We start from the raw sequence: 27363 nt of genomic DNA on the forward strand, positions 1-27363 counted from the left end.
TAGAACTGATAATATGTATGAAGTAACCATTCCAAATTTGGTAGTTACTGTAGGAGAGGATAATATTGGACCTAATTTGAACAGTTTGGCTATACTGGGGGTTAATATGGTTACTACTACCAATGATGGTTTAACGGTTTTACCAGGCTCTCCGGCTGATGAGTGTTTCTTTTCTGTAAATGAGGGAGAGGGGCGAGGATGAGGGTGAGGGTGAGGATGTGGGTGCGGGTGGAGAAGGGGGGAGTGAGTCAGAGGATGCTTCTAATGCTGAGGAGGTGGAGAGTGACCAAACGATGTCAGGTTTGGTAACAGAGACAGTAGCCACATCAGGGTCTGGAGAGGTTTCAGAACAAGAGTTGTCTGCAAAGCGCAAATCTAAAGTTTTGACAAAAAAACGTGGAATAAATTCCAAGTACCTTACTCCCTCCACGTGACGGAAAACAACCAACTAGTCACTTTTAGAACCAAAGGAAGAACAGAGGTCAACAGGCGGTTTGCAACAGGGCATCGTCCATCTGGCACAACCTGCCTTCAGATATACACTATGATCCATTTCTCTTAAACCCACCTATTTCAATATTAGCTCATACCTCCGACACTGCTGCCCTCACACAAACCAGCGTTCTGACACCCATCGTATGGCCCCCTTCCATGTGCTCTCTCTTAGGGGTGGCTTAAACACTGATGGCGTCCATGCAAAAATCTTTTTGGGCGCTTACCCCAATGCCCTCCTTCTTCATGGATTTTCTCACTACCACCCTCCAACAGTACCCCACACCTAACATACATTTCAATCTTTTTTCAAGCACTACCCGTATTTCACGCACACTCAGTTCTGTGCTCTATCGGGTACACGTTCTTTGCAGCAGGTACATTACCCCTCCTCACTACGTTACAATGAGTCTAAATTACCACTAGACAAAATTCTGATCTCTCACATGTAGGAACAGTAATTACCAAAGTTATCTTGACATTTTTGCTGTTGCCTGAAAACTGCTGGATGCGCAAGGAAGTTCATGTGCTTTTAAACCAAAAGTAATTTTTTGAAACACAGCGTCCCTCACCAAAGTCAGCGCCATGTGCGGCGCATCCCTCCCATCTCCCTAAAGCCAGCCCTATTCTCTCTGCCCGACACCCTCTGCACAGATACTTGTATAACCACATTCCAGTGGTCATACACTCCTTTATGACATGCCTGTTCTTGCTATATCTCAGTTGCTCTGTGTAACTATTGGAACTGATAGGTTTCATTTCCCGATGCCCCACCCACTTATTTTACATATATGAGTTAGCCTGATGTGTCTAATCAATGAGTTATTCATTTACGCATTTATGTTTGTACTCTCCATTTCTATGATTCATTTATGCATATAACAAGATCTAGTATTCTTAGCTTAGCTTGTGTGCCACCATTTTGGGTGCTTCTCTCAGTGCGCGAGTCGCACTCGCTCATCCCCCCTCCCGTAGGAATAGAAAAACCCTGAACGCAGCAGTTTTCGTTTCTTAGCTAATTGTGACCGAAACTGGCAACAAAACTCTTATCTATGATGTTCGCAGGCTCTGGAGACGCTGAGGCCTGGCTCGGCGGCCTTGGGCAGAGATAACCAAATGTTGCTATTGCAGGTGCAGATGCCTCTTGTATGAGACCATTGTTCACCCTTTCTGGGGTCCAGTACTTTTCCAGTATGGGAGTGTTCTACTCTGCTGTACCATGTAATAATAAATTGCTGTGGTGAGATGAGGCAGTCCTCTTGGCGCACTCTTAGGGGTGAGGTCTGACAGGGCCCTCTCATATGGGAGTTTGTGGCCTAATAAATGCTTTGTTATTTCTTCTCCACTGTCCGGCTGACTTCTTACTTGGTAATTATAGGTGAGTGCGGTAAGTCACTCGGGTGGATTTGAGCCACGCTTATCAGAACAGCTGGGCCTGGGTCAGTCAGTGTAACTTTGACCTACCTCCCCTTGGCCTGAGTAGTCTGGAAACAATTAAGCTATGCATTGCGCGCTATGCAAGTAAACATAACACATAAACATAAGCATGTTTGATTTGAGGGAGTTTTATATTGTGCGATCATCTTGGCAAATTCCATCTTTGTGATTTCTGCATGGTCTCTGTTTTCTCTGGAATGCGTGTTTCTTGATCCTGCTTTATCAGTCCAATTGCATTTGGTCTGATACAAGGCAATGTTTTATAAAGATGTTCTTTTGACTGGTCAGGAGGAGCAAGCACCAGTATTGAGTATTAATAAGTCTTACAATAGGAAGAAGAAAGGAGAACCCTTTAATGCATGTCTCTGTAGATGGATGGATGTGTGTTGGAGCTGGGGTACCACGTTCGAGTCTCGGCATCTGCTCAACATCCTGTGATTCTGGGAAAATCACCTAATCTCCCCCTGCCTACCAAAAATGAAGGTGCTCCTGTAAAAGTGCTCCAATCCCTTCGGCTCGAATTCCCGCTATATAAAACTGCAAATAAAAAACACAGTAAACGAACTAATGCGTGGAAGAGCGTTGTACATGGTCAAAGACATAGATGCAGTCCAAAAGTAATTGAAGGATATGCTAGGTTCAGTTTTTTTTGTTCAAAGGTGTGTTGTCAGTTCTTTCCTACATTGGAGCCTGGTTGGAGGGGTCCTGGTGGATAGGGCGTTCTGGTTGCATCACCTTTAAGGCCGATGACCTTCAACATAGGTGTACCACACGTGCACGCACGATGTCCTAGTCTACAGTGTGAAAATGCTGATAGACATAAGATCAACTATTTAACTCTCCTGATATCTACCTTTTGAAGGGGGGGCAGAGAATGTGATCTGCCCAGGAAATGTGTCAGTCAACTCCATTTGAATCCTCTTCTGCTCTTGGGGTTAGCATAGAGAGAGAAGTGAATGGGTGCATTCTCTCTTATCTGGAACTGTTGCCTACCTCATCTGAGCCCAGGGGAAAGGAATCCTTTGCTTCCTGTCCTCCTAACTCGAGAAAGTAAGTCAGTCAGATGCTGGTATCTCAGTGAAGGGAGATGAACAGATACAAAATGGGCAGGCAGATTTCTCACAGAGCATCAGAGTTTGGGTATGGGTATAGTAGGCAAATATTAGAAATGATCAAAATCTACTAAGTGTTTAGAAGTAATTTATACATGAAATAATGTGTGAAACAAGATCGCTCTGTCCCAGTTTTTTTATTTAAGAATTTAATCAATGACAACCTTGTAGCCAAGCTGACAACAATGTGAGTCATGTGTTGATTGACTAAGCAGAGGGAGTTATAATAAATCAAACTCATTACAGCTGTTAGAAACGAGTGGTTCAAGTCATTCCATATGAACGTCCTTCCTTACAGCGCATAGAAAGCACCAAGTGCTAGGCACCTTGTGGATGTGCTGCTTCGAACAGGCGTTGCCGTTTTAGGAGAGGCTTAACACTGGCTTTTGAACCCTCTGAATGATCTTGTTGTGATAGCGGGAGGGGTGGAGAAAAAATATAAACTCCCTCCTTGGAACAGGGTGGCCTGAGATAACTATAAATATGAAGAAAATGGAAAGAGGGACTACAGCATGGCTGGAAAAGATGTTTGAAAGAAGATAAATAGTGAAACGATGCCCAGAGCTTCACTTAAAGACACCGAGGCTTGATTATGGCCTGGGTGGAGGAGGACAGAAGAGGAGGGTCAGTGATGCTCGATGGATTGGTGTCTTGTCGGGTAGGATTGCATGTAGTGGTCCTGCTCCCCACAGTTGCTACTCTTTCCCCAAGATGCATTCTCTACTATTGCGCCTTAGTTTGTCCTTAAGGCCCATTTGGTTATGTATACTTAGTTGACTTGTGTTGAAAATGCAACCTCTTGTCTTATGTCTCTGCAGCTGATGGATGCCGCTCCGGAACCGTTGTGAACCAGGCAACGTTTGAAGCATCTATGGGCTCCTCTGTTAAACTTAATTGTTCCTTCGATCTGAAGGGCTACCAAAATGGAGTACCCAATAACACGGCGGTGATCTGGAAAAGAGAAGACGAGCTGCTGGTGGAAGTTACCATCCCAAACTCAAAGCCAAAATTTTGGGCGGACTGGAGTCGCCGCATTGACGTGTTGCCAGAAAATGGAAGCTTCCCCATTGTCATAAAGAAACTCCAACTGGACGATGTGGGGAATTTCAGCTGTAACCTTTATGAAGGAATAAACTGCCTTATGGAGACTTGGCAGATCAGTTTAACGAATGGAGCCTTGAGTGGTAAGTGAATGAGGACTTTCTTCTAAACTAGGTGGGTTCCGGATTTACACCACTGGTTTCCCCGTCTCATGATATGGCTGAGATACCCGCCACCCCCTCTCAACACAATCCCCAAGGAATGGGAAACCGGAAACGGTTCTGAACTTTTGGAAGACGGGAGGGAGTGACCCTCCCGGCCGTATTTATTAAAATATGAAACAAAATTAAAACATTAAAATAACAGTTTCATATTATGTACAATTTCATTTCCACATTGCGATGTTTGGCTAACCTTAACATATTCTCTAATACAAAGGTTCACCTAGCCGAACTAACATCCTACAAAACATTTTAACTTGAAATTGTACATCCTAACGTTTAAGGGCCAACGGCAAGGTCGTAACCGGTGTCAGATCCCTAAACCAGAAATATCCCCCTCACTTGTGAGGGGCGACCGCACAGAGGTGTACCTCACGTGCATCTACCAATTTCCCTTGACTTGACGGGGGCCCCAATAAACTCGACGCCATTTAAAGGTCGTCCGAGGACTCGTGTGAGGTGTCTAGAAGGTAGCGTAAACCCCCTCCCAAACCCCACACAACTTACCACATCTGCCGTCGCAGATGTCCTGGCCCTGGGAAATTCCCCAGGAGGGGGCTGTAGCCCCTCCTACCCAGGAAGGGGCCTTGACCGCCTTTCCTTTCCTTTCGGCGGCCCATCCTTAGAAGGGACCGCCTCCCCGTTGAGGGGCCAATGGCCACCTCCCTCGAGCGCTCCCATCCGTAATGGGTGACGCCCACCCATAGGGATCTTCCAATTACTGCTCACCGATCATGACCTTACCGCCCGACCAAAATAAATACGACAATTCTAACTAAATTACTAAATAACTAAATTACTAAATGACAGTAATAATTACCACTTATTAAAAGCATGATTATTGATCAACACTAGTGCAGAATTACTTTATTTGCAAAACATACTACAAATTGACCATTCTTTATTGCATATTCAAAGTTATCACGATAATCATCACAACCTGCAAGAAATAGAGTCACCACATCAAACTTTATTCAAAACCACTTGCTGTCCTCAGGGGCTGGTGGGTGGGTCAAAATTGGCTCTTCGTTCCGTCTCGAGCTCACGTGCAGCGAGGAGGTGCAGCTTCTGAGCACAGGAACAAGAGGATGCTTTCTTGGCTTGTTGCTCCTTTTATCCGTCTTCAGGGCGGGCGTAAACCCGCCCCTGCCTGCCCCAAGGGCGTGGCCGGCCGCGTCAGTGTCTAGGCCAGCCCACTCCAGGGCGGGAAAAAGGCGCGCCCCGGCTACGCCGCTACGGGCATACCAGCCGAGACTCGCCTCCCGCCCAAGATGGCTTCCCGGGGGGATCGTGGTACTCCGCCATACGTTCGGGGGGACCGAATGGTCGCCCCTTTCCATATGGCTGAGATACCCGCCACCCCCTCTCAACACAATCCCCAAGGAATGGGAAACCGGAAACGGTTCTGAACTTTTGGAAGACGGGAGGGAGTGACCCTCCCGGCCGTATTTATTAAAATATGAAACAAAATTAAAACATTAAAATAACAGTTTCATATTATGTACAATTTCATTTCCACATTGCGATGTTTGGCTAACCTTAACATATTCTCTAATACAAAGGTTCACCTAGCCGAACTAACATCCTACAAAACATTTTAACTTGAAATTGTACATCCTAACGTTTAAGGGCCAACGGCAAGGTCGTAACCGGTGTCAGATCCCTAAACCAGAAATATCCCCCTCACTTGTGAGGGGCGACCGCACAGAGGTGTACCTCACGTGCATCTACCAATTTCCCTTGACTTGACGGGGGCCCCAATAAACTCAACGCCATTTAAAGGTCGTCCGAGGACTCGTGTGAGGTGTCTAGAAGGTAGCGTAAACCCCCTCCCAAACCCCACACAACTTACCACATCTGCCGTCGCAGATGTCCTGGCCCCGGGAAATTCCCCAGGAGGGGGCTGTAGCCCCTCCTACCCAGGAAGGGGCCTTGACCGCCTTTCCTTTCCTTTCGGCGGCCCATCCTTAGAAGGGACCGCCTCCCCGTTGAGGGGCCAATGGCCACCTTCCTCGAGCGCTCCCATCCGTAATGGGTGACGCCCACCCATAGGGATCTTCCAATTACTGCTCACCGATCATGACCTTACCGCCACAGGCCGGATAGTTGACCGGCTATCCGGACCCCCCACAACACTCCTGCCTAAAGGTCATGTTATAAACTCTTTAACCAAGCTATGAGGTCTCCTATGAGTAACTCGTTCCCCACCCGGGACAAATGAACACCATCCCCCAAATACATACTGTCCCCTTTAATACAACCATGCGAAACAGAATGCAGTGTACTTGAACGAAACAATCTACTCACTTTGTTATTAATTTTTCTTACTGAATGATTCAGAGCAGAAACCGAAATAGCCCCCCGCCACACTTTTCGTGGGATCATATGGGACCATGCAATTGTGCACCCTGGAACTCTTCTTGCCAACCAACTTACTGTGGAAAGCATTGCCTCAAGAAGAAGTCGTCTACCAGTGGCCACCAAATCGTTGCCCCCAAGATGGACTATGATTATAGACGGCGGTGACCTTGTCCACCCTAACAAACCCTCAAAATATGATTGAAATTGGTCAATACAGAGCCCGCCCTTTCCGTAGAAGGACACCCTGTACCCGTATTCCCCAGCCACGTGAATCATGTCACCTGCTTTGAATACGTCCACGGCACGCCTCACGTATGAGTGGCCCACGACCTACACCTCCTTTTTCATAGCCGGTGATGTCTGACCGCTGGTCCCCAGGTGTCGGGTCGACTGCACAGTCCGCCCCGCCTCGTAGGCTTGCGTAACTGAAAACCAAACAAAAACAAGAAGCGTGAGTACATCATTACAGCTTCACAACATGTGCAACCGCACATACCTTTTATAACAGTTCGAGGACCAACGCCCCACACGTTTTACTTCTTCTACACTCAGACCCCTGGCTGTAGCCTCTGTAGCAGCCCCTATCCGAAAGGAATGGGTCCCAAACTCGCCGGGGTTCAAGCCCGCGGCCGAAATCGACATCGCAAGCACCCGCTGGAACTGAAACCTCGTCAGTGGGGTGGCGTCAGCGTGTCTCAACAAGGTCCCCCCCCATGATGCCACCCTTTGCGCTAAATATTCCTCTACGCAAACCACAGGGCACATGGAAGACCCGGGAACCCTCTGTATGATTATGCAGTCCCCAATCGCACCCTGATCGGTTTTGGACCTGACAAACGAGACAGTCATCGTCTCCCCCTTGACCTGAATGTGCTCTCGGCACAGTCCCCCCATCGTATCCTGCTTGTTCCTCGCCACTAGTTCGCTTACCCGCATAGCCCCATGGAATGCCAGCGCAAAAGCGTCTCGGAATAACACTGTTTCATACTGTGATGAACACGTCGCAGGGAGTACGGATAATAACAGGGCCAACCTATCCAGACCTATCGGGTGCCTCTCATCTACTCTGCGACCCTCAAGGCGTTGCCACCCACGTAGCACTTTTTGCACAACGAAAGACGCTGTCGGGTCCTGGATCCCGTGAGCCCTTGCCATAAAGGAAATGGCGGCCCGATGCCTCTGGGCCGTAGCTACAGATTTGCCTGCCCGATGTAAAGACAGCAGAAATTTTACTACCAACTCTTCCTGGCCCCAAAGCTCCCCCCTAGCAGTCCCCAAAAAGGCCCAATAGGAACGGAACGCCCCTTCGTATGCCTTCCTCGTCCTGGGTGCTAAACTCTCTCCCACGAGGTTTTGTAGTTCGGGGCACCGAGAGACCAGAGAGCTTCGGGAAAGGGTGCCGCCACCGGGTCCGCTGTGGGCAGAAAACCCCAGAAGGCCTGCCTACGGAAACGAGAAAGCGCATCAGCCGCTTGGTTCATTACCCCCGGCACATGTTTTGCCTTAAATAGCACATTCAATTGCATACACAATAACACAATTTCTTTGAGCAATCTCAGAATCCATTTGCATCGTGCTGCCTGACTATTGATACACTCAACCACGGTCATGTTATCAGACCAGAACACCACAGAGTGATCTCTGAACCCCTCGGGCCAAGTTTTCAGGGCCACCAGAATAGGGAAAAGTTCAAGAAAAGCAATGTTACTTGTCAGCCCGCACTCGTGCCACCATGTCGGCCATTTTTGAGCTGACCATCGAGTGCCGAATATGGCACCAAAACCAATGCTTCCTGCCGAATCTGTCCACAGCCCCAGCTCATCGGAGGACACCGCCGGTTTGTTCCAGACAATTCGACCATTGAAATCCGCCAGAAATGCCAACCAAATGCGCATGTCCTGGCGAACCTCTGCCGACAGCCTCGTGCGATGATGACCCTCCTTCAGGCCGACCATGGCTTGAGCGATCGAGCGGGAAAAGGGGCGGGCCATCGGCATTACTCTCAGGGCAAAATTCAGCTGGCCCACCAATTGTTGTAATTGAAGCAGTTTGACCTTAGACTCATTAATACACGTCTCCAGGGATGACCTGAATCTTAACACTTTTTCTCTCGGTAATCGAAAACAACCTTCCTCTGAGTCGAGCTCGATCCCCAGAAACTCGAGGCAAGTCGAGGGACCCACAGTCTTACCTGGTGCCAATGGCACACCAAAATGCTTCATTAAGACACGAAATTCATTCAAAGCCTGTCCACATTCTGGATCCCCGGCTGCCCCCAGAAACAAAAAGTCATCGAGATAATGCATAACATTTTAAAAACCCGTCCTCTTTGTGAAGACCCATTGCAGAAAACAACTGAATTTTTCAAAATAGGCGCAAGATATAGAGCATCCCATTGGCATACATCTATCCATGTAATAGTGACCCTGAAACATGAAACCAAGGAGACGCTGATCGTCTGGGTGTACCGGGAGCAACCGGAACGCTGACTCAATATCTGACTTTGCCATCAGCGCACCGGGCCCTAGGCGATTCAACATGGCGACGGCCTCATCGAAAGATGCATACCGCACCGAACACACTTCCGGGTCTATCGCATCATTCACGGAAAGACCACGTGGGGCTGATAAATTATGTATCAGTCGAAACTCACCCGGGTCCTTCTTGGGGACCACCCCTAAAGGGGAACAAACAAAGTTAGCCATCGGTGGCACATCAAATGGACCGGTGACTCGACCTCGAGTAACCTCCTTCCCAATTTTTTCCTGTACCACGGTCGTATGTTGCAAGACCGACAGTTGGTTCTTACATTTTGCTACACCCTGAAAATCCCCCACTGGGATGCGGAAACCATATGAAAACCCGTTCCGCAACACCCCAGCGGAAGCATGATCCGGGTATTCGTTGAGCCAAGGAATCATCGCCATGGTATCAATCGGAGTAGGTAAAGGCGCCCCTCGGACTATTTCAGACCTGTTTGACGCTTCCCCTACCACCGTTATCACCCGTTTTGGCTCTGCACATGGACTCAGGATGGGATGGCTGCCCACACACCCCACATTCGTGTCTGAACTTGCACGACCCCTGGGGCCTCGTACATTTTCCCCTGTTAAAATTCCAACAAATCCCCCTTTTACCTGCGTTGCCATTCGGCTTAGAGTGGTAGTCGTTACCTGCACCCGATCGAAAGGGTGTCCCCACGTATTGGCGGGAGGACTCGCCCCCGCTACTCCCTACCAATGGTACTTTCAACATTCCTGTACTCTCCATTTTTGACCATGAGACGGAGTCGTAACAATCCCAAGTCAAGTTTTTGTCTTGTTCTTTCGCTTTTCTAAAAATATTATCATAGCAGAACCACTGATTGCCCCCATATGATACGTAATACTCCATGATCCGTGACTGATAAATAGGTAATTCGGTCAACAACTCGGGCCTACGTTCGCCCATGATGGAGGTAAAGATTCCCCATGCCCTGCCCCAAGTGCCAATGTTTTCGTCGACCTTAAAGGCGGCCATTTTTGCGCGCCAAACACTCGGATGCATGAGCTCCTTTTGGCTCTTAACATGCTCCATCTCATAATGGTCGGTAAGCAACGAAAAAATGTTTACATACTCATCCGCCCAAATCTTTTCCTTAATTGCCAGAGGAACATGCTGAGCCACCTTCTCCCTTCGTGAAGGTGCAGACCCCTCCCTCGCAATCGGAAATGGCCGCTTACCTGAACCAGAAGCTGCATCCGCCGCCGGACCTGGGCCTGTTGCTTTTTCTACCGCCGGAGACAGCGGGGTAACTGACGATGGTGCCTTCACCGCCTCCCTAGTTTCACGCAGTTGTCTCATTAACACCCGGGCGTCGTCAGCCGTGGCGCCCTCGCTATCTTTCCCCAACCACGCTGCCAATTGTGCTGCTAACTCGGGAGGCATATCCTCCCCGGACACGGGAGTGACCACCACGGGAATCGGATTCCCCTCCTTCGGTACTGGAGTTGGCTCTTCAAGCGGGATATCGGGAACCGGGGTTTCCCCCCCCAGATGCCCCCCTTCTGGACCTCTTGCCTCTCCCTCCAGGGGCTGCTCCCGACAAAGGTCGTTTCGGTCCCCCCTCCCCGTCCTTAGCTGCCATCTGCTTCTTCAGATCGGTTACTTCTTTCATGAGCATGCGGAGCATCTGATCGGTACTGACTCGCTTCCCGACTTTCTTGGGCATTCTCAGACCGAGTATCTGTAAGACAAAAAGAAAGATTACCACGCTCAAAATTGGCTCTTCGTTCCGTCTCGAGCTCACGTGCAGCGAGGAGGTGCAGCTTCTGAGCACAGGAACAAGAGGATGCTTTCTTGGCTTGTTGCTCCTTTTATCCGTCTTCAGGGCGGGCGTAAACCCGCCCCTGCCTGCCCCAAGGGCGTGGCCGGCCGCGTCAGTGTCTAGGCCAGCCCACTCCAGGGCGGGAAAAAGGCGCGCCCCGGCTACGCCGCTACGGGCATACCAGCCTAGACTCGCCTCCCGCCCAAGATGGCTTCCCGGGGGGATCGTGGTACTCCGCCATACGTTCGGGGGGACCGAATGGTCGCCCCTTTCCATTTGTGTCACAGAGGAGGGATAATGGTATTTTTATTTGTTGTTAAGAAGTCCTTGGTGATGCATTTGAGTAGTGTATGCCACAAATAAACAGCAGTCCGAGGCAACTACAAGAGTCCATTGGCCTCAAATACTTACCCTCTGTGCAGCATGAAACGCCCCTACAAGTAAACCCCTTGACATGGTGGATGGTAACAGACAGTGTGGAGTACATCTAATAACAGCAATTAATAAACTGCCACAGGACAGTTTTTGCAAAGCAAAAACTAGATTATATTTACAAACACAAGCTTGTAAAAAGAGGGGGCAGTTCTTTGAATCTGGTTTCAATAAAGAGAGGAAAGTCAGGATCAGGATAAAAATTAAATATATTCCACATATTATTTCCGTTCTTAGGAATCTTGCTACCAGGGCCAGTTTACAAGGCTTTGTAAGTTTAAATTCAGGAGTTTAGGGCTCCTAGGGATGTTAGTTCACATAGGGCAATCAGCCTCCTAAATTCTCATTACAAAATTCTAATGAAAATCTAAACAAATTGATTTATCCCAGTGGCCCAACATGTGATACATTTGGGTCAAACTGGGTTTGTGGCAGGCAGGTCAATGTCTTACAATACATTTAGTTCAAGCACTTGACTTTTTTAATATTAACCAAACACCAGCTCTTATAATGATAGTCGATGCAGAGAAGGCGTTCGATCTGGTGAATTGGGACATGCTTTTTTATGGTCTTGAAAGGTTTGGTATTTCTCCCCAGATTATTATCATGCTACAGAATATATATCAAGGGGCTCAGGCACAGGTTTGTATACATTCTAATATAACAGGCACGGTTAACATAAACCGGGGAACCCGACAGGGATATCCTCTACCCCCTGTAGTATTTCCTTTTTTATTGAGCCCATGGTCATTAGGATCTGTGATAACATAGAGATTAAACACCAATAGCAGGAATGTAGAAATTAAATAACATAATTTTGTATCATATGTATCAACATCCAGATTTGCAAATTGGTATGTATGTAGAAAATCACATTTTTTTTTGCAATCGCAATTAAGGAATAATTTCCCATTCATTAGCAGGAGATCCATAGGAATGAATAGGAAGGTATTCTCGATTTGCGATTCGCAATTTGAGAATCGCAAATTGAGAATAATTTCAAGGGTGAAGGGTGTCCAAAGGACACCCTGTTGCACCCCTGAAATTAGCATGGGTGCACATAAGGGCATGTATGTGCTTCACATTGCACTTTGAAAAATGCAAAAAAGTGCATTTTTCAAAGAATTCGCAATTACCACCTACTTGAAGTTGGTGGTAATTTGCGATTCTTTAAGACCAATTTGCATTTTTTGAATGCTTCTTACATCGCATTTAGGGAATCGCAAAATTTGCGATTCCTTAAATGCAATCGCAAAATAAGGAATCGCAAATTTTGTGATTCCTTATTTTGCACTCAATTTTGCTACATACATACCAGTTAGCGAAAATGAGTTTGCAAACTCCGAAATTCTGCGAAGTTCGGCATTTGCGAACCCATTTGAGCTTCATACATATGGCCCTAAGACCAGAAAGACAGAATTTCGGAATGATATTAAGAGAATTTGCACAGTTTGAATTAATTGGTGGCTATACAATCAACCACAAAAAGACTGAAATTCTGGTGTTAAAAGCTCCTAGTGATTTCCTTCCAGATAACCTAAAGCGACATGCTCTTTCTCCCGATCCGATTCGATATCTGGGTATACACGTCACAAGCCAATATGTGGAAATTTATAAATTAAATTATGAGGTCATGTTGAAAAAAATTAAAGACCTACTGGATAAATGGATACTTCTTCCCCTCACTTTGATTGGTCACATAGCCCTTATAAAGATGTCGATTTTACTGTTATTAATTTTTCTCTTTACAAGCATCCCGATTAAAATAAATCTGGCATATTTTTAAGAGCTGGAAACAATCTTTCAACAGTTTATCTGGAATAAGAAGGCGCCAAGGGTAACATTTTCGGTACTTCAAATCAATATTAATTGGGGAGGGCTTGTACTCCCCCAAATTCGTACCTACTATGAACCATCCTTCTTAGATATAATTGTGCGTCTAATGGATAGAAAGAGATCCTTGGATAGTTTTTTTGTGGACAAGATGATGCAGGAAGCTGGGTCGCAGATTCTGGTTTTTATAAAAAACTGCAATAAATTCCCAAAAAAACTAGATACAAGACACTGCGCGAGCTTGGTACTAGTCTTCAGGCATTTTACTCCTTAAAGGCTCATTTTGCAGGGTACGAATACCTGCGGATTACCAAATGTAAAAGGTTGGTCCTCCAAATCCAGAATAGCCATTTAAGATTTTGGGAGATACAGATTTAAAGAGCAGGGTAATTTTTTAATTGGAGTGAGATGTATTAACTGGCAGGATGTCCAAGCTAGATGCGGAGACTGGAGCAAGCTTTTCTTTTCCGGCTATGTCCATATTATACATTTATTGAATACTAGCAGCCCGTCCCGACGTTGTCCGGGTATGAATTGCTGCCGGCCAGTAGTTATTGTTTTGTAGGATTTCGTTTTGATAGCATTTCTTATCTGTGACAGGCCTGTGAAAGGCTCCGATTCACAGTGCACTGCTGATGCACTTAGGAGTGCGCGTTCAGTAGTGTGTGAACTCTAGTTTCCCTACTTTATTTTTCCTTGCAATATTATATAGCGCGAACTCGACAACATGGCATGAGCACAATTTACATTACAGAAGAACACATTCATTTGTGGTAGGCAAGGGGAGACAAAGCGATTTGCCTGGAATCACAGGATGTTGAGCTGATGCCGAGATTCGAACGTAGCTCCCCAGCTCTAAAGTTTGCAATTCTAGAACTTGTGGCGGGAGGTGTGTTTAAAAGTGTATGTCGGTGCTGGCCATCAATGAGAGAGACCTGTGCATTTTTCAAGTCGGTGGTGAAAAAATACGAGTATGTTGCTGGAGATGTGGGCTGCCGTGCCACCAATGTACTTACCGGGGGAGGGTAAACACCCATTATGCCGCAACTTTCTTTCCGCATACCATCACTCCGCATACTTTCATTACGAAAGTACCATGACTCCGCAATGCATTATAACACATGGCATTACATTTTATATGCTTTTCCACGCATACATTTACAACGAAATTCGTTGTAAATGCATGAATGGTAAAAGCATGTTTTTTTAAAATGTTTGGATAAGGTAAGTATGGGTATAGGGGTATATGTTTTGGGGTGTTTGGGTATTTTAAGGGTTCAGATATAGTTTTGGGTTATGGGGTACAGGGGTAGTTTTAGGGTTTAGGGATAGGTATGGGTTTTGGGGTACAGGGGTATTTTTAGGGTTCAGGGCTAGGTTTGGATTTTGGGGTATAGGAGTATTTTTAGGGTTCAGCGGTAGGTTTGGGTTTTCGGGTACAGGGGTATTTTAAGGGTTCAGGGCTAGGTTTGGGTTTTGGGGTACAGGGGTATTTTTAGGGTTCAAGGCTAGGTTTGGGTTTTGGGGTACAGGGGTATTTTAGGGTTCAGGGGTAGGTTTGGGTTTTGGGGAACAGGGTTATTTTTATGGTTCAGGGCTAGGTTTGGGTTTTGGGGTACAGGGGTATTTTTAGGGTTCAGAGGCAGGTTTGGGTTTTTGGGTACAGGGGTATTTTAAGGGTTCAGGGCTAGGTTTGGGTTTTGGGGTACAGGGGTATTTTTAGGGTTCAGAGGTAGGTTTGGGTTTTGGAGTACAGGGGTATTTTAAGGGTTCAGGGCTAGGTTTGGGTTTTGGGGTACAGGGGTATTTTTAGGGTTCAGGGCTAGGTTTGGGTTTTGAGGTACAGGGGTAGTTTTAGGGTTTATGGATAGGTATGGGTTTTGGGGTACAGGGGTATTTTTAGGGTTCAGGGCTAGGTTTGGATTTTGGGGTATAGGAGTATTTTTAGGGTTCAGCGGTAGGTTTGGGTTTTCGGGTACAGGGGTATTTTAAGGGTTTAGGGCTATGTTTGGGTTTTGGGGTACAGGGGTATTTTTAGAGTTCAGGGCTAGGTTTGGGTTTTGGGGTACAGGGGTATTTTAGGGTTATGGGGTAGGTTTGGGTTTTGGGGAACGGTTATTTTTATGGTTCAGGGCTAGGTTTGGGATTTGGGGTACAGGTGTATTTTTAGGGTTCAGAGGTAGGTTTGGGTTTTGGGGTACAGGGGTATTTTAAGGTTTCAGAGGTAGGTTTGGGTTTTGGGGTACAGGGGTATTTTAAGGGTTCAGGGCTAGGTTTGGGTTTTAGGGTACAGGGGTATTTTAGGGTTCAGGGGTAGGTTTGGGTTTTGGGGTACAGGGGTATTTTTTAGGGTTCAGGGCTAGGTTTAGGTTTTGGGGTACAGGGGTATTTTTAGGGTTCAGGGGTAGGTTTGGGTTTTGAGGTACAGGGGTATTTATAGGGTTCAGGGCTAGGTTGGGTTTTGGGGTACAGGGGTATTTTTAGGGTTTAGGGATAGGTGTAGATTTTGGGGTACAGGGTATATTTATAGGGTTAAGATTGGTTAGTGTTTAAGGGTGTTGGGGTATTTTAAGGAGTACGGGTGGGTTAGGATTATGGGGTGCAGGAGTATTTAAAGGGAGCAGGGTGGGATTAGCACACGATAAAAGACATGGCATGAAGGGCGGAACGTACCACACGCCCCCAGCGTTTGTCACGCCCCCAGCACACGCCCACAGCACAACGCAGACACGCCCACAAGGGACTACTTTGCTGGCACGGTTCTTTTACCTTTTAAATGTATATGGTGGGCGTCTGCATAGCCTATGTCCTTCTGCTGAAACTGCCCTTTCCAACGCTGTATTGGGTGTTGTAATTGGTGCTGTACTTTTTGAGTTTACCCGCCTCAAAGGTTTAGGCTGTCTCTTTATATTATTAGTATGGAAGTACACCCTTCCAGCTAACATAGGTGCCACCCCTTTTTTAGCTGCTTGTAGTAAAGGAAGATGCACAGTCCACTGTGTTGGTTAAGATCCTTTATTGTAAGTTCCTTCCAAGATAATAAGTAGAGAAGTAAAACCCCACCAGGAGCTAGCTGTTAGCAGCTCAGCCAGAGTTGACCAACTGCCACAGTCAGGTAGATAGAGACACTGTGAGCCAGAGAGTCACCCAGGCATTCTATGATGTCACAGATGACATAGTACAGTCTATCTAGTGAAGAACAGTGGAAAGGACATTTACTACACGTCCTCTTCCCTTATGGAATAAGAACAGAATAGAGAACAGAATAGGCAAAATACCTCAAATGCATCATCAGCAGGAAAGTACAAGAATGAGCCAAATGAGATGTTCAGAGATAACATTAGCATGAGGTATCATTAGCAGAAAAGTGAACAAAGAAATCTAAATTTTAATACTATATGCCACATCCCCCTCCCTTAACGAACCAAAGCAGCTAAGTTAAGTGGTCACACTCATAACCTCCCCACACATGGGTACACCACAGGGTAAACACCCTAGAACAAAAGTGAGTGTAGACGGAGACGCTAGAGAGAGACAAAATAGGGGTAAAATTCACTCAAGACAACCCTAAGAGAGCAAACCCCTTTCACAAAAACTCACCAAAGAAAAACAATCTTTTCAAAGAACTAGAACTTCCCCTGATAAAGACGTGCTGACACTAAAGTTATGATAAATTCACAGCTCAAAGTCTTACCAACATGAAACCCTGGCCACAAGTTACAAGAAGGTAGACTGCGACCAGAACATAGTGCACAAACAGTCTCCACCAAAAGCAAGGGACTGCACAGAGTATGAGGAATGTACCGCAGGACAGTAATCCTAGGAACCAAAAATGGGGCATGGACTACCGGCAAATACCCAACCTCCCCTGAAAAGGGTACACCGCAGGACAGTAATCCTGGGAACCAAAAATGGGGCATGGACTACCCGCAAACACTCAACCTCCCCTGAGAAGGGTACACCGCAGGACAGTGGTCCTGGGAACAAAAATGGGGCATGGACTACCCGCAAATACCCAACCTCCCCTGAAAGGGTACACCACAGGGTAAGGACAATAACACTGGGAACAAAAATGGGGCATGGGCTACCCACAAACACCTCTACATGGGGCATGGACTACCCACAAATACACAATCTCCCCTGAGTAGGATACACCACAGGATAATAACCCTGGGAACAAGAATAGGGCATGGAGTACCCGCAAACACCACTACATGGGGCATGGACTACCCACACAAACACCACCTCCCCTAGATAGGGTACACTTCAGGATACCAACCCTGACAATATGGATGAGCATTGACTACCCCACCACACCATACTACGACACACTTTGTAAAGAAGCACCAGAAATTTCCCATGCTAAAAACACACTCCTATACAGAACAAAACTGTGTTAAATGATACGCATTAGGCGTTGAGAACTGCTACACAAATACATTAATAATATTAGCTCCGGTGAGCGACTTCTCACCCGGGTCTTTAACGCAAGAAGGTCATTCCATTCAATTGTGGAGGAGTCTTGTAGTCCCAAAAATAATTCTGAATCGGAGATCACCGGCAGTAATAGTGTCCCAACTCCGGTCGGCTCTGCGGCAGAGATGTGTATAAGACCATTGTTACGATCAGGTTGTTACGATCAGCTTCGCTAGGTGCCGACACAAATCGTGACCTTCACACCAGGAAATTGAAGACCACAATGTGCGAGTTTAAGTTGAAGCCACACTGGGAACACAACATGGATACTTCGAGCTTCAATTTGCAAGACACAGCACCAGACAAGAGTACGCAGTACACAATACACTGATCCTGAGCAAGATGGCGGCACGCTGTTACGCCTCCACCGGATGGTTCGCGGCCAAAGCATGCAGAACGAAGACAACCGGAAAGCTGCAGCGTGAGAGAAAGCCTGACGTCACAGGGGCTTCGCTACGGAGGAAGACCTTCGCTAATTCCTAGATGCATTCTAAACACGTCATCAATTGGACGGTAGCAGGGAAAGAGAAGAGATCGCTGCTGGCCAACCGTCGACCAACCGTCACCAGCATCCAGGACGGTGAGTAGACAGTGACAAAACACCACACTGTGCTTTGTTAATGGCTAGATGCTTAAAGCAAGGGCAATCGTCATGGCACAATAAAAAGAAAACTCGGAGACAGTCTCTCATCCACTCGTGTACATGCGACGCCTTAAATTCCACAGAAAATGCCTCTGAAATGAATGCCCGTTCACAGGACAGAGACAGAGACGCTCACACAGAACAGCGCTCCCGAGAACAACTGATCAATGTCGCAGACCAGATGCTTTCCTCCAAGGTGCAGGAATAGTGCGTCGATTTTAAACAGAATGTCTTTTTAGTAAGAGCTCGTTTCTACACGCAGGAAGGCATAGGCAGAGGGAACTTTAGAGTCTCTTAGAACCCAAAACGCCTAGGTTGCAGGTTGCAAGCTGACTAAACACAAACAAACATCAAAGTAAAGTCATGCGCCCAGGGTGCAGGCTGTCCAGGTGGAACACACACTGGTGGGGTCAGCTGGGCATTACCTTTTAGTTTAAATTCGAATTTTTCCACAATTCTTGATGTCTTGAGTTCTTTTCTTTGTAGTTGCTTAATTCCTTATTCTTAACTGCACGCGTAGGTTAATCCAGTTCAAAACGTCGCCAAAATGTAGTAAAGGAAGATCCTTTATTGTAAGTTCCTTCCAAGATAATAAGTAGAGACGTATAACCCCACCAGGAGCTAGCTGTTAGCAGCTCAGCCTGAGTTGACCAACTGCCACAGTCAGGTAGAGAGAGACACTGTGAGCCAGAGAGTCACCCAGGTATTGTATGATGTCACAGATGTCATAGTACAGTCTATCTAGTGAAGAACAGTGGAAAGGACATTTACTACACTGCTCTCTTTAGAATAAAGCTAAGAGGGGTAGGAAATTGGTATTGATTATTACTTAACCAAAGAGAGTCCCTCTTGGTCAATAACTTTTTGGGAGAGGATTAAACAGGAAAAGCAATGTAGTTTTTCATTTGGGGAATGGCAAGCTATTGTGCAATATGGCAGCAAGGCATTAAGGGCAGCAAATTTAACAGAATGGCATTCTTATCTCGCTGGATGGCATGCTATACTCCCAAAGTGCTCCATAAGATGTATTCAGAAGTCGAGAATAAATGTTTTAGGTGTCATCGATTGGAAGAGGGAGGCTGACTACATGTTTTTTTTACATGCCCATTGTTAAGACAGTTCTCATTCTTTTCTTGCAGAGAAGAGTGGAGCCCGAGGCTGAACTAGCACTCTTTGGTTTATCAGAGACAATCTCAGCCGTTGACTAGAAGGGAGGAAATGTTAATTGTAATTACTTCCTTGGTGGCACGCTCCCTGATTCTCCAGAATTGAAAGACAATTAAAGTACCAGTGTCCATCCATACTAATAATATAAAGAGACAGCCTAAACCTTTGAGGCGGGTAAACTCAAAAAGTACAGCACCAATTACAACACCCAATACAGCGTTGGAAAGGGCAGTTGCAGCAGAAGGACATAGGCTATGCAGACGCTCACCATATACATTTAAAAGGTAAAAGAACCGTGCCAGCAAAGTAGTCCCTTGTGGGCGTGTCTGCGTTGTGCTGTGGGCGTGTGCTGGGGGCGTGACAAACGCTGGGGGCGTGTGGTACGTTCCGCCCTTCATGCCATGTCTTTTATCATGTGCTAATCCCACCCTGCTCCCTTTAAATACTCCTGCACCCCATAATCCTAACCCACCCGTACTCCTTAAAATACCCCAACACCCTTAAACACTAACCCATCTTAACCCTATAAATATACCCTGTACCCCAAAATCCAAACCTATCCCTAAACCCTAAAAATACCCCTGTACCCCAAAACCCAAACCTAGCCCTGAACCCTATAAATACCCCTGTACCTCAAAACCCAAACCTACCCCTGAACCCTAAAAATACCCCTGTACCCCAAAACCCAAACCTAGCCCTGAACCCTAAAAAATACCCCTGTACCCCAAAACCCAAACCTACCCCTGAACCCTAAAATACCCCTGTACCCTAAAACCCAAACCTAGCCCTGAACCCTTAAATTACCCCTGTACCCCAAAACCCAAACCTACCTCTGAACCCTTAAAATACCCCTGTACCCCAAAACCCAAACCTACCTCTGAACCCTAAAAATACGCCTGTACCCCAAAACCCAAACCTAGCCCTGAACCATAAAAATAACCCTGTTCCCCAAAACCCAAACCTACCCCTGAACCCTAAAATACCCCTGTACCCCAAAACCCAAACCTAGCCCTGAACCCTAAAAATACCCCTGTACCCCAAAACCCAAACCTAGCCCTAAACCCTTAAAATACCCCTGTACCCGAAAACCCAAACCTACCGCTGAACCCTAAAAATACTCCTATACCCCAAAATCCAAACCTAGCCCTGAACCCTAAAAATACCCCTGTACCCCAAAACCCATACCTATCATAAACCCTAAAACTACCCCTGTACCTCAAAACCCAAACCTAGCCCTGAACCCTAAAAATACCCCTGTACCCCAAAACCCAAACCTAGCCCTGAACCCTTAAAATACCCCTGTACCCCAAAACCCAAACCTACCCCTGAACCCTTAAAATACCCCTGTACCCCCAAACCCAAACCTACCTCTGAACCCTAAAAATACCCATGTACCCCAAAACCCAAACCTAGCCCTGAACCATAAAAATAACCCTGTTCCCCAAAACCCAAACATACCCCTGAACCCTAAAATACCCCTGTACCCCAAAACCCAAACCTAGCCTTGAACCCTAAAAATACCCCTGTACCCCAAAACCCAAACCTAGCCCTGAACCCTTAAAATACCCCTGTACCTGAAAACCCAAACCTACCGCTGAACCCTAAAAATACTCCTATACCCCAAAATCCAAACCTAGCACTGAACCCTAAAAATACCCCTGTACCCCAAAACCCATACCTATCCCTAAACCCTAAAACTACCCCTGTACCCCATAACCCAAAACTATATCTGAACCCTTAAAATACCCAAACACCCCAAAACATATACCTCAGTACCCCAAAACACATACCCCTATACCCATACTTACCTTATCCAAACATTTTTAAAAAACATGCTTTTACCATTCATGCATTTACAACGAATTTCGTTGTAAATGTATGCGTGGTAAAAGCATATAAAATGTAATGCCATGTGTTATAATACATTGCGGAGTCATGGTACTTTCGTAATGAAAGTATGCGGAGTGATGGTATGCGGAAAGAAAGTTGCGGAATAATGGGTGTTTACCCTCCCCTGGTAAGTACATTGGTGGCACCACAGCCCACATCTCCAGCAACATACTCGTATTTTTTCACCACCGATTTGAAAAATGCACAGGTCTCTCTCATTGATGGCCAGCACCGACATACACTTTTAAACACACCTCCCGCCACAAGTTCTAGAATTGCGAACTTTAGAGCTGGGGAGCTACGTTCGAATCTCGGCATCAGCTCAACATCCTGTGATTCCAGGCAAATCGCTTTGTCTCCTCTTTCCTACCACAAATGAATGTGTTCTTCTGTAATGTAAATTGTGCTCATGCCATGTTGTCGAGTTTGCGCTATATAATATTGCAAGGAAAAATAAAGTAGGGAAACTCGAGTTTACTCACTACTGAACGCGCACTCTTAAGGGCATCAGCAGTGCACTGTGAATCGGAGCGTTTCACAGGCCTGTAACAGATAAGAAATGCTATCAAAACGAAATCCTACAAAACAATATACTACTGGCCGGCAGCAATTCATACCCGGACAACGTCGGGACGGGCTGCTAGTAGAATGGTATAAAACATGATTTGTGTAAGAAAATTTGAAGACGTTTATGCGAAAAGTGTTGGAGCTACTAAAAGATATACTTCTGCATGGAAACATATGGCTAAGATAGAAACTCAGCAAGGGTAAATGCATCAAAGTAGCCCTAGGTTAATTTATTTAAGCACAACTGCACTTTGCTCTAGGAACAACACTGATGCTGGGGGCAGAATATGAGTTGATGCACTTTATTAAGGTCTAGAATAATCGGGTCAAGATGATAGGAAAATGTATTTTATTGGAGTAAATAGGCACAGTATCTCATTATTATCATTTTAAAATTCTTTGTTTTAATTATGCATATTATAAAATATAAAGTAAGGAATCTTAACTATTTGACACGTTGCACTTTAGATAACGAATGAATAGGAAAGCATTGATAATATAACAACTTTTGCTAAAAAGAAGATTGTATTATTTAAAATAATGGTGTTGTTTGTAAAATTATGAAATTGGTTTTGTGTAGAAGAGTATTCTTTAATCTATGTTGCTGCTCAATAAAAATAATTAAAAAAAAAAAAGAATGTAGGGCTCTGATTGGCTCTGGGCATATACTTCTGCGGCAGCAATGACTCTTGGAGCAGACAGGCAGAAATTAAGCAATCCTAATACTGTATAACATATAACCATGCATTGGGTGCTTTGTTGGTTCGAATTCCTCCACGTAAGGAGAAAAACAACAATGAACCTGGGATTATCTTGAGACCAATCCTTGTCACAGCTACTGTTTTTGAGGGGAAATTCAGGCCTCAGTTGTTATCACTGTGCTGGCATCAGCAGAATGATTTCAAGTATTAAAATTTGTTTGTTTGTTTTAGGTGTCTTAAAAAACCTACAAAAATGATGGTGAAAAGAGTATAGTTTCTTGCACTGAAATACAAAATCGTACAAACATTGAAGGATAGAACACTGAATTCTCATGCACCAATTTACCACATCTGGAGTGTCTAAATAAAACCAACAATTTGTATCCAAAATATTCATCTGTATCAGCTGAAAGGAGTCCAGAAATTTGAGGAGAATGTCATAATATTGATGGTTTATTTTTTACTTTATGGGTCTAATTATGAGTTGCTCAAAATATTCAGACCAATGCCTAAGCTCCTGTTTACGCATGGGTCGGAATTACGAGTATAAAGGTATTTACCTATCCGATCGTTATCGGATGCGTTAAATAACTCAACCTTTGGTACATTTTGCCAGGTCAATCCTGCCAAAATTTAACAGGAGAAAACATAAGTTTTTTACTGCATCATGCAGATTTTGGTGTGTTAAACACCAAAATTCTCATGTTATTCCATCTTAACTCATGATAGGTGTTATTTATTGCACCTGATAAATAATGTACAATGTAGTATATGGGGACTGCTTAGCATGATTTTATTGTCACCCTCTCTTTGCCAATTGAAATTCATTTGAATTAAGTAACCTAAGGAGGACTTCTTACTTTATAGATAAAATCCTTCATCTGTTTTATGACACAACACATGTAATTGCGTAGAAAGGAAGTCTGGATCACAATTTTCCATAACCTAGGTTCTGTTATCTCTTCCTAAACGATTAACCATTCTACCTGTGGTGTTTCAGGAAGAAGGATCACATGTAGCACCCTGTTCTTTTTCATTTATCGAGCCCTTTCCTTCCCTTTTTATAGCTTGTCTACTATGGAAATCAATGAAGAATTTTGTGAACTTTGAACCCCCAGGTTCTTTCTCGAGTCAGTTTCATATAAGATGGCTAATGTTAGGTTGACATAGTTCCTATTGTTGAATTAAGCACTGAGCTTAAGTGTAAGGTGATGTAGCTGGGATAGACAATAGATCATCATTCTGAATTAATAATAGTGTCCTCAGGCGTTCACTCGACAATCAGATGCTGCAGGAGTTACTTCCTCTATAGTATCTTCTGGTGTTGAGAACCTTATCCACTAGGACCAAGAGTTTATCGAGTTTGATTCCCAGGTATTGCCAATCCCTTCTTCTAGATGGGATTAATTAACATATTTGCTTACACCCCTGTTCATGTTAAACTTTCATCACATATGGATATAAAGGTGAAACCCTGCTACCTACATTCCAAACCATGTATCTTTCAACACTTTCTTTTGGAAGGAAAAGGCGACCCAGCTCCACAAAACCATCTAAACATTAACCACAGCCTCCTTTAAAGTCCCACGTGTTCTCGGTAATCAGCGAGTCATTATCTGTGGTTTCCGGGCATCATCTGGTAAATTGAGAAATCTTGCACCCCCAGTGAAACATTCATAATGACAGGCAGAAGGTGCTTAGGAAAGATGACGATACATTGTTCACAACTGACAGCCTAGGCTGCTGTGTTGCAATCAGATCTTGGTGAGTGACTCAGTTGCAGCACACCAAGTAACATTCCGATTTATTACAGACTTTATCCCTCTGTGTATGCATTTTATTTGGAAACCTCACCACAGGGTACAAGGTAGATCCTGTAACATTGAAAGAACATATTTCTTTCAAACATCACAGAATGTTCCAAAGGTGAAGAAATCTGTGCTTGTATCTTCTTGATTTCGGCTCTCACAGCAGATGTACCACTAAAAGAAGGGGCTTTCTTGTTATCACCCATGTTCCCCAAAACAGTACAAGAAAGACTTTGCAGCGGACGTGGCAGTCAATGGGACCAGAACCAAAGGAAATAAAAGGAGGCATCTATTTTTTCAATTTAAGTCAATTAAATCACCAAAAACGAATTGTGGTCAAATACCTAATTGATGCCAAATATCTGGCGACATACTATCAAGAATAAAATGCTATTCACATCTAATTATTGTAACATGCAGGTATAACTATACAAGAAATATAGCTAAAAACGTGGGTGCACATTTTCCATGTTCCTATTTCCAGACCCATTGGTCAATCTTACAGTAGTACATTTTCTGGCATGTTCATTCCTAATAGATTCAAGAACCCTGTCTGGGCATAAACTGAAGTCATTTTACACACTATGTGCCATACACAACTTCCAGGACATGGTCAAGGCACTGCAGGCTTTATTTCTAAAATCTGGCACGTCTTCTGAGCCACTACAAAAATCCCCCAGTCTAAATAATATCTCCACTCCCTTCCGACTTCATTGAACTATGTTACAGACTAAAAATACTTGTCTTGGTATCTGATTCTTTACTAAACACCATATGTATTCCAGGTATTCCCCACTGTCTCACAGCCCCACGCAGATGCCCAGCAAGACCTTTTTCCGCCTGTGGCGATTCTTGCATTCGCCGCCCCGCGACGGTCGTAGGTAAGAGCGGGGGATGGGGAGCCCGCCGGCTCCCAAAACCCGTGCCTCCTGGGGCACACTGACCCCCAAACCCCTTTTCTAAGCCACTGGCCCCACTGTCACATCTTCAATAAGCAGGAAATAGCCTCAGTTTTTGTAGACCACTAAGTATGTGATCCTGACGGTTCACCTGACTACTAGTCACAACAGGGTCCCCTTCAAGGATAAGTTCACCCGACACACCATCCATCACCAGACGCCTGGTGTCTGTTTCTAGGGTAAGCCTAAGGGAGGCCTCTGGCAAAGGCTTAAAGTCAAGCACTACCTCTGGGGCTAATTATACAAAAGGATACAGAAAAGGACACAGAAAAGGACTTAGCTCACCACTTAAAGCCCATCTCAACTTGCATACAGGGATGCCACATGATTGCTCCTGTCATGTATTCACCTTCACTTCAGCTCCACGTTCCAATGATAGAGTTCCTGAGCTCTGAATAGCACTAGGATATTCTTGATAAATATACACATGCCTTCCAATAGGACAGATACATGCTGATAAATGTACTCACAACGAGTCAACCGTCCAATGTTACCATGAAATCTTCTAAGACCAAGTAAAAATTAGAGCTGCAATGGATTCAGTGCACATACTTTGCTGCCAGTCAATTATTCTTTGCAAATATGTAGATGATAAACATCTTGAGAATTGCAGAAGACACAATATATAGGTGCTTTGGGGCTAAGTCGATGCCTAGTGAGGTTGTATGAGTAAGCTGGGAGGGGGCTCTTCGGTTACCAAATCGGTGACTAGTGGGTAACTCTACCACAATCCACTGAAAGGCCAATGGCCACATAGTCACATAAGACCATGCAAACTACATATTACAATTAGGAGACACTGTGTAGCTAAGTAACTAATATCCATTTGATCAATTTCTAGGATGAACTGTGGGCTCGGTGTACCCCATAAATCCTTACACCTCTAAAGTCACCTCAATAAAACATCCACGGGTGGCTGGATCAGGGACGGTGTTAATTGTATGAGACAATGTGTCCCAAAGACAAGGTACAAAATCAGCATTTCAAACACTACAGTTACAAGAAACGAATTTCTCAATAATTGAGTTCTAGGGCAGGATTAGAAATTCATGAAAGGGTAGATGCCAAAAGAGGCTGTCAGTTCAGAACAATTCAGAATAATAGGGAAAATACAAAATAGTCGTAGTCCCAAATGTGCAGAAAAATCACGAAGAAATTGGACGCATCCCTAGTTGCAAAGGGAAGTCATTTGGCTCATCCCCAAACCTGAGGGTTTATATAAGAAATGTCCCCATGCACAAGCATGAAATGTGCAGATTCATTATGTGTCACCAAACATCAACACTGGGGACTAGCTGGGGCCTAGTTAGCATGATGCAGGATAATGCACTTTAACAGGTAATTTCAAAATTGTTTCAAAAGCAACAGCATCATATTGTTGTTTAGTTCCTATAAACCTGTATAAGATCTGCGCGTTTAGACAACATAGACTGTGGGATTGGTGTTCAGACTGGTTCCAGACACCCCACCGAGTATGTTCGCCTGTATACCAACAAGCTCACAGTGCCACTAGAAACCCTGGTTACCAGGGAGAGAATAGTTCTTGGCAACTATCGAACATGACAACTCTGTCCCATCAGGGATCTTGGAAACAGTACAGTACTTTTCGCTCAGTCACTTGTGCTCACTTTGTCTCAAAGAGATACACAGAATAAACGGTGGGGACGTTTTTCAATAAGCATTTATTGAACCAGGGTCTTTCTAGTGTAAAATAGGTGTGCTGAAACAACGATTATACAGAAACAGATATAAATGATTATAAGCACGGACAGAGTAAAAGGATGGTGGGTTTCTACCATAGTGCTAAAACGATGAATACAGGCAGGTATAAAATACATGACAGTAAAATGTGTACTCCTACGATGCAACCCTAACTAGATGTACCTAATTGTACCTTGCATGTATGTAGGTGCAAAG

At 45.0% G+C, this 27363-nt stretch overlaps 1 protein-coding gene across 2 annotated transcripts in view; it reads left to right on the plus strand.

Moving 5' to 3' along the window:
- LOC147730279 (uncharacterized) overlaps positions 1-27363 on the plus strand; it is a 271641-nt gene that overhangs the window by 39756 nt on the left and 204522 nt on the right. For both annotated transcript variants that reach the window (XM_086958537.1, XM_086958539.1), the window contains exon 2: positions 3860-4225. In XM_086958537.1, coding sequence (XP_086814663.1) covers positions 3860-4225 — 366 coding nt within the window. The remainder of the gene's footprint in view (positions 1-3859; positions 4226-27363) is intronic.

This window comes from Lissotriton vulgaris, chromosome 2_1 (genome assembly GCF_964263255.1).
Source record: "Lissotriton vulgaris chromosome 2_1, aLisVul1.2, whole genome shotgun sequence".
In the NCBI taxonomy this organism is placed as follows: domain Eukaryota; kingdom Metazoa; phylum Chordata; class Amphibia; order Caudata; family Salamandridae; genus Lissotriton; species Lissotriton vulgaris.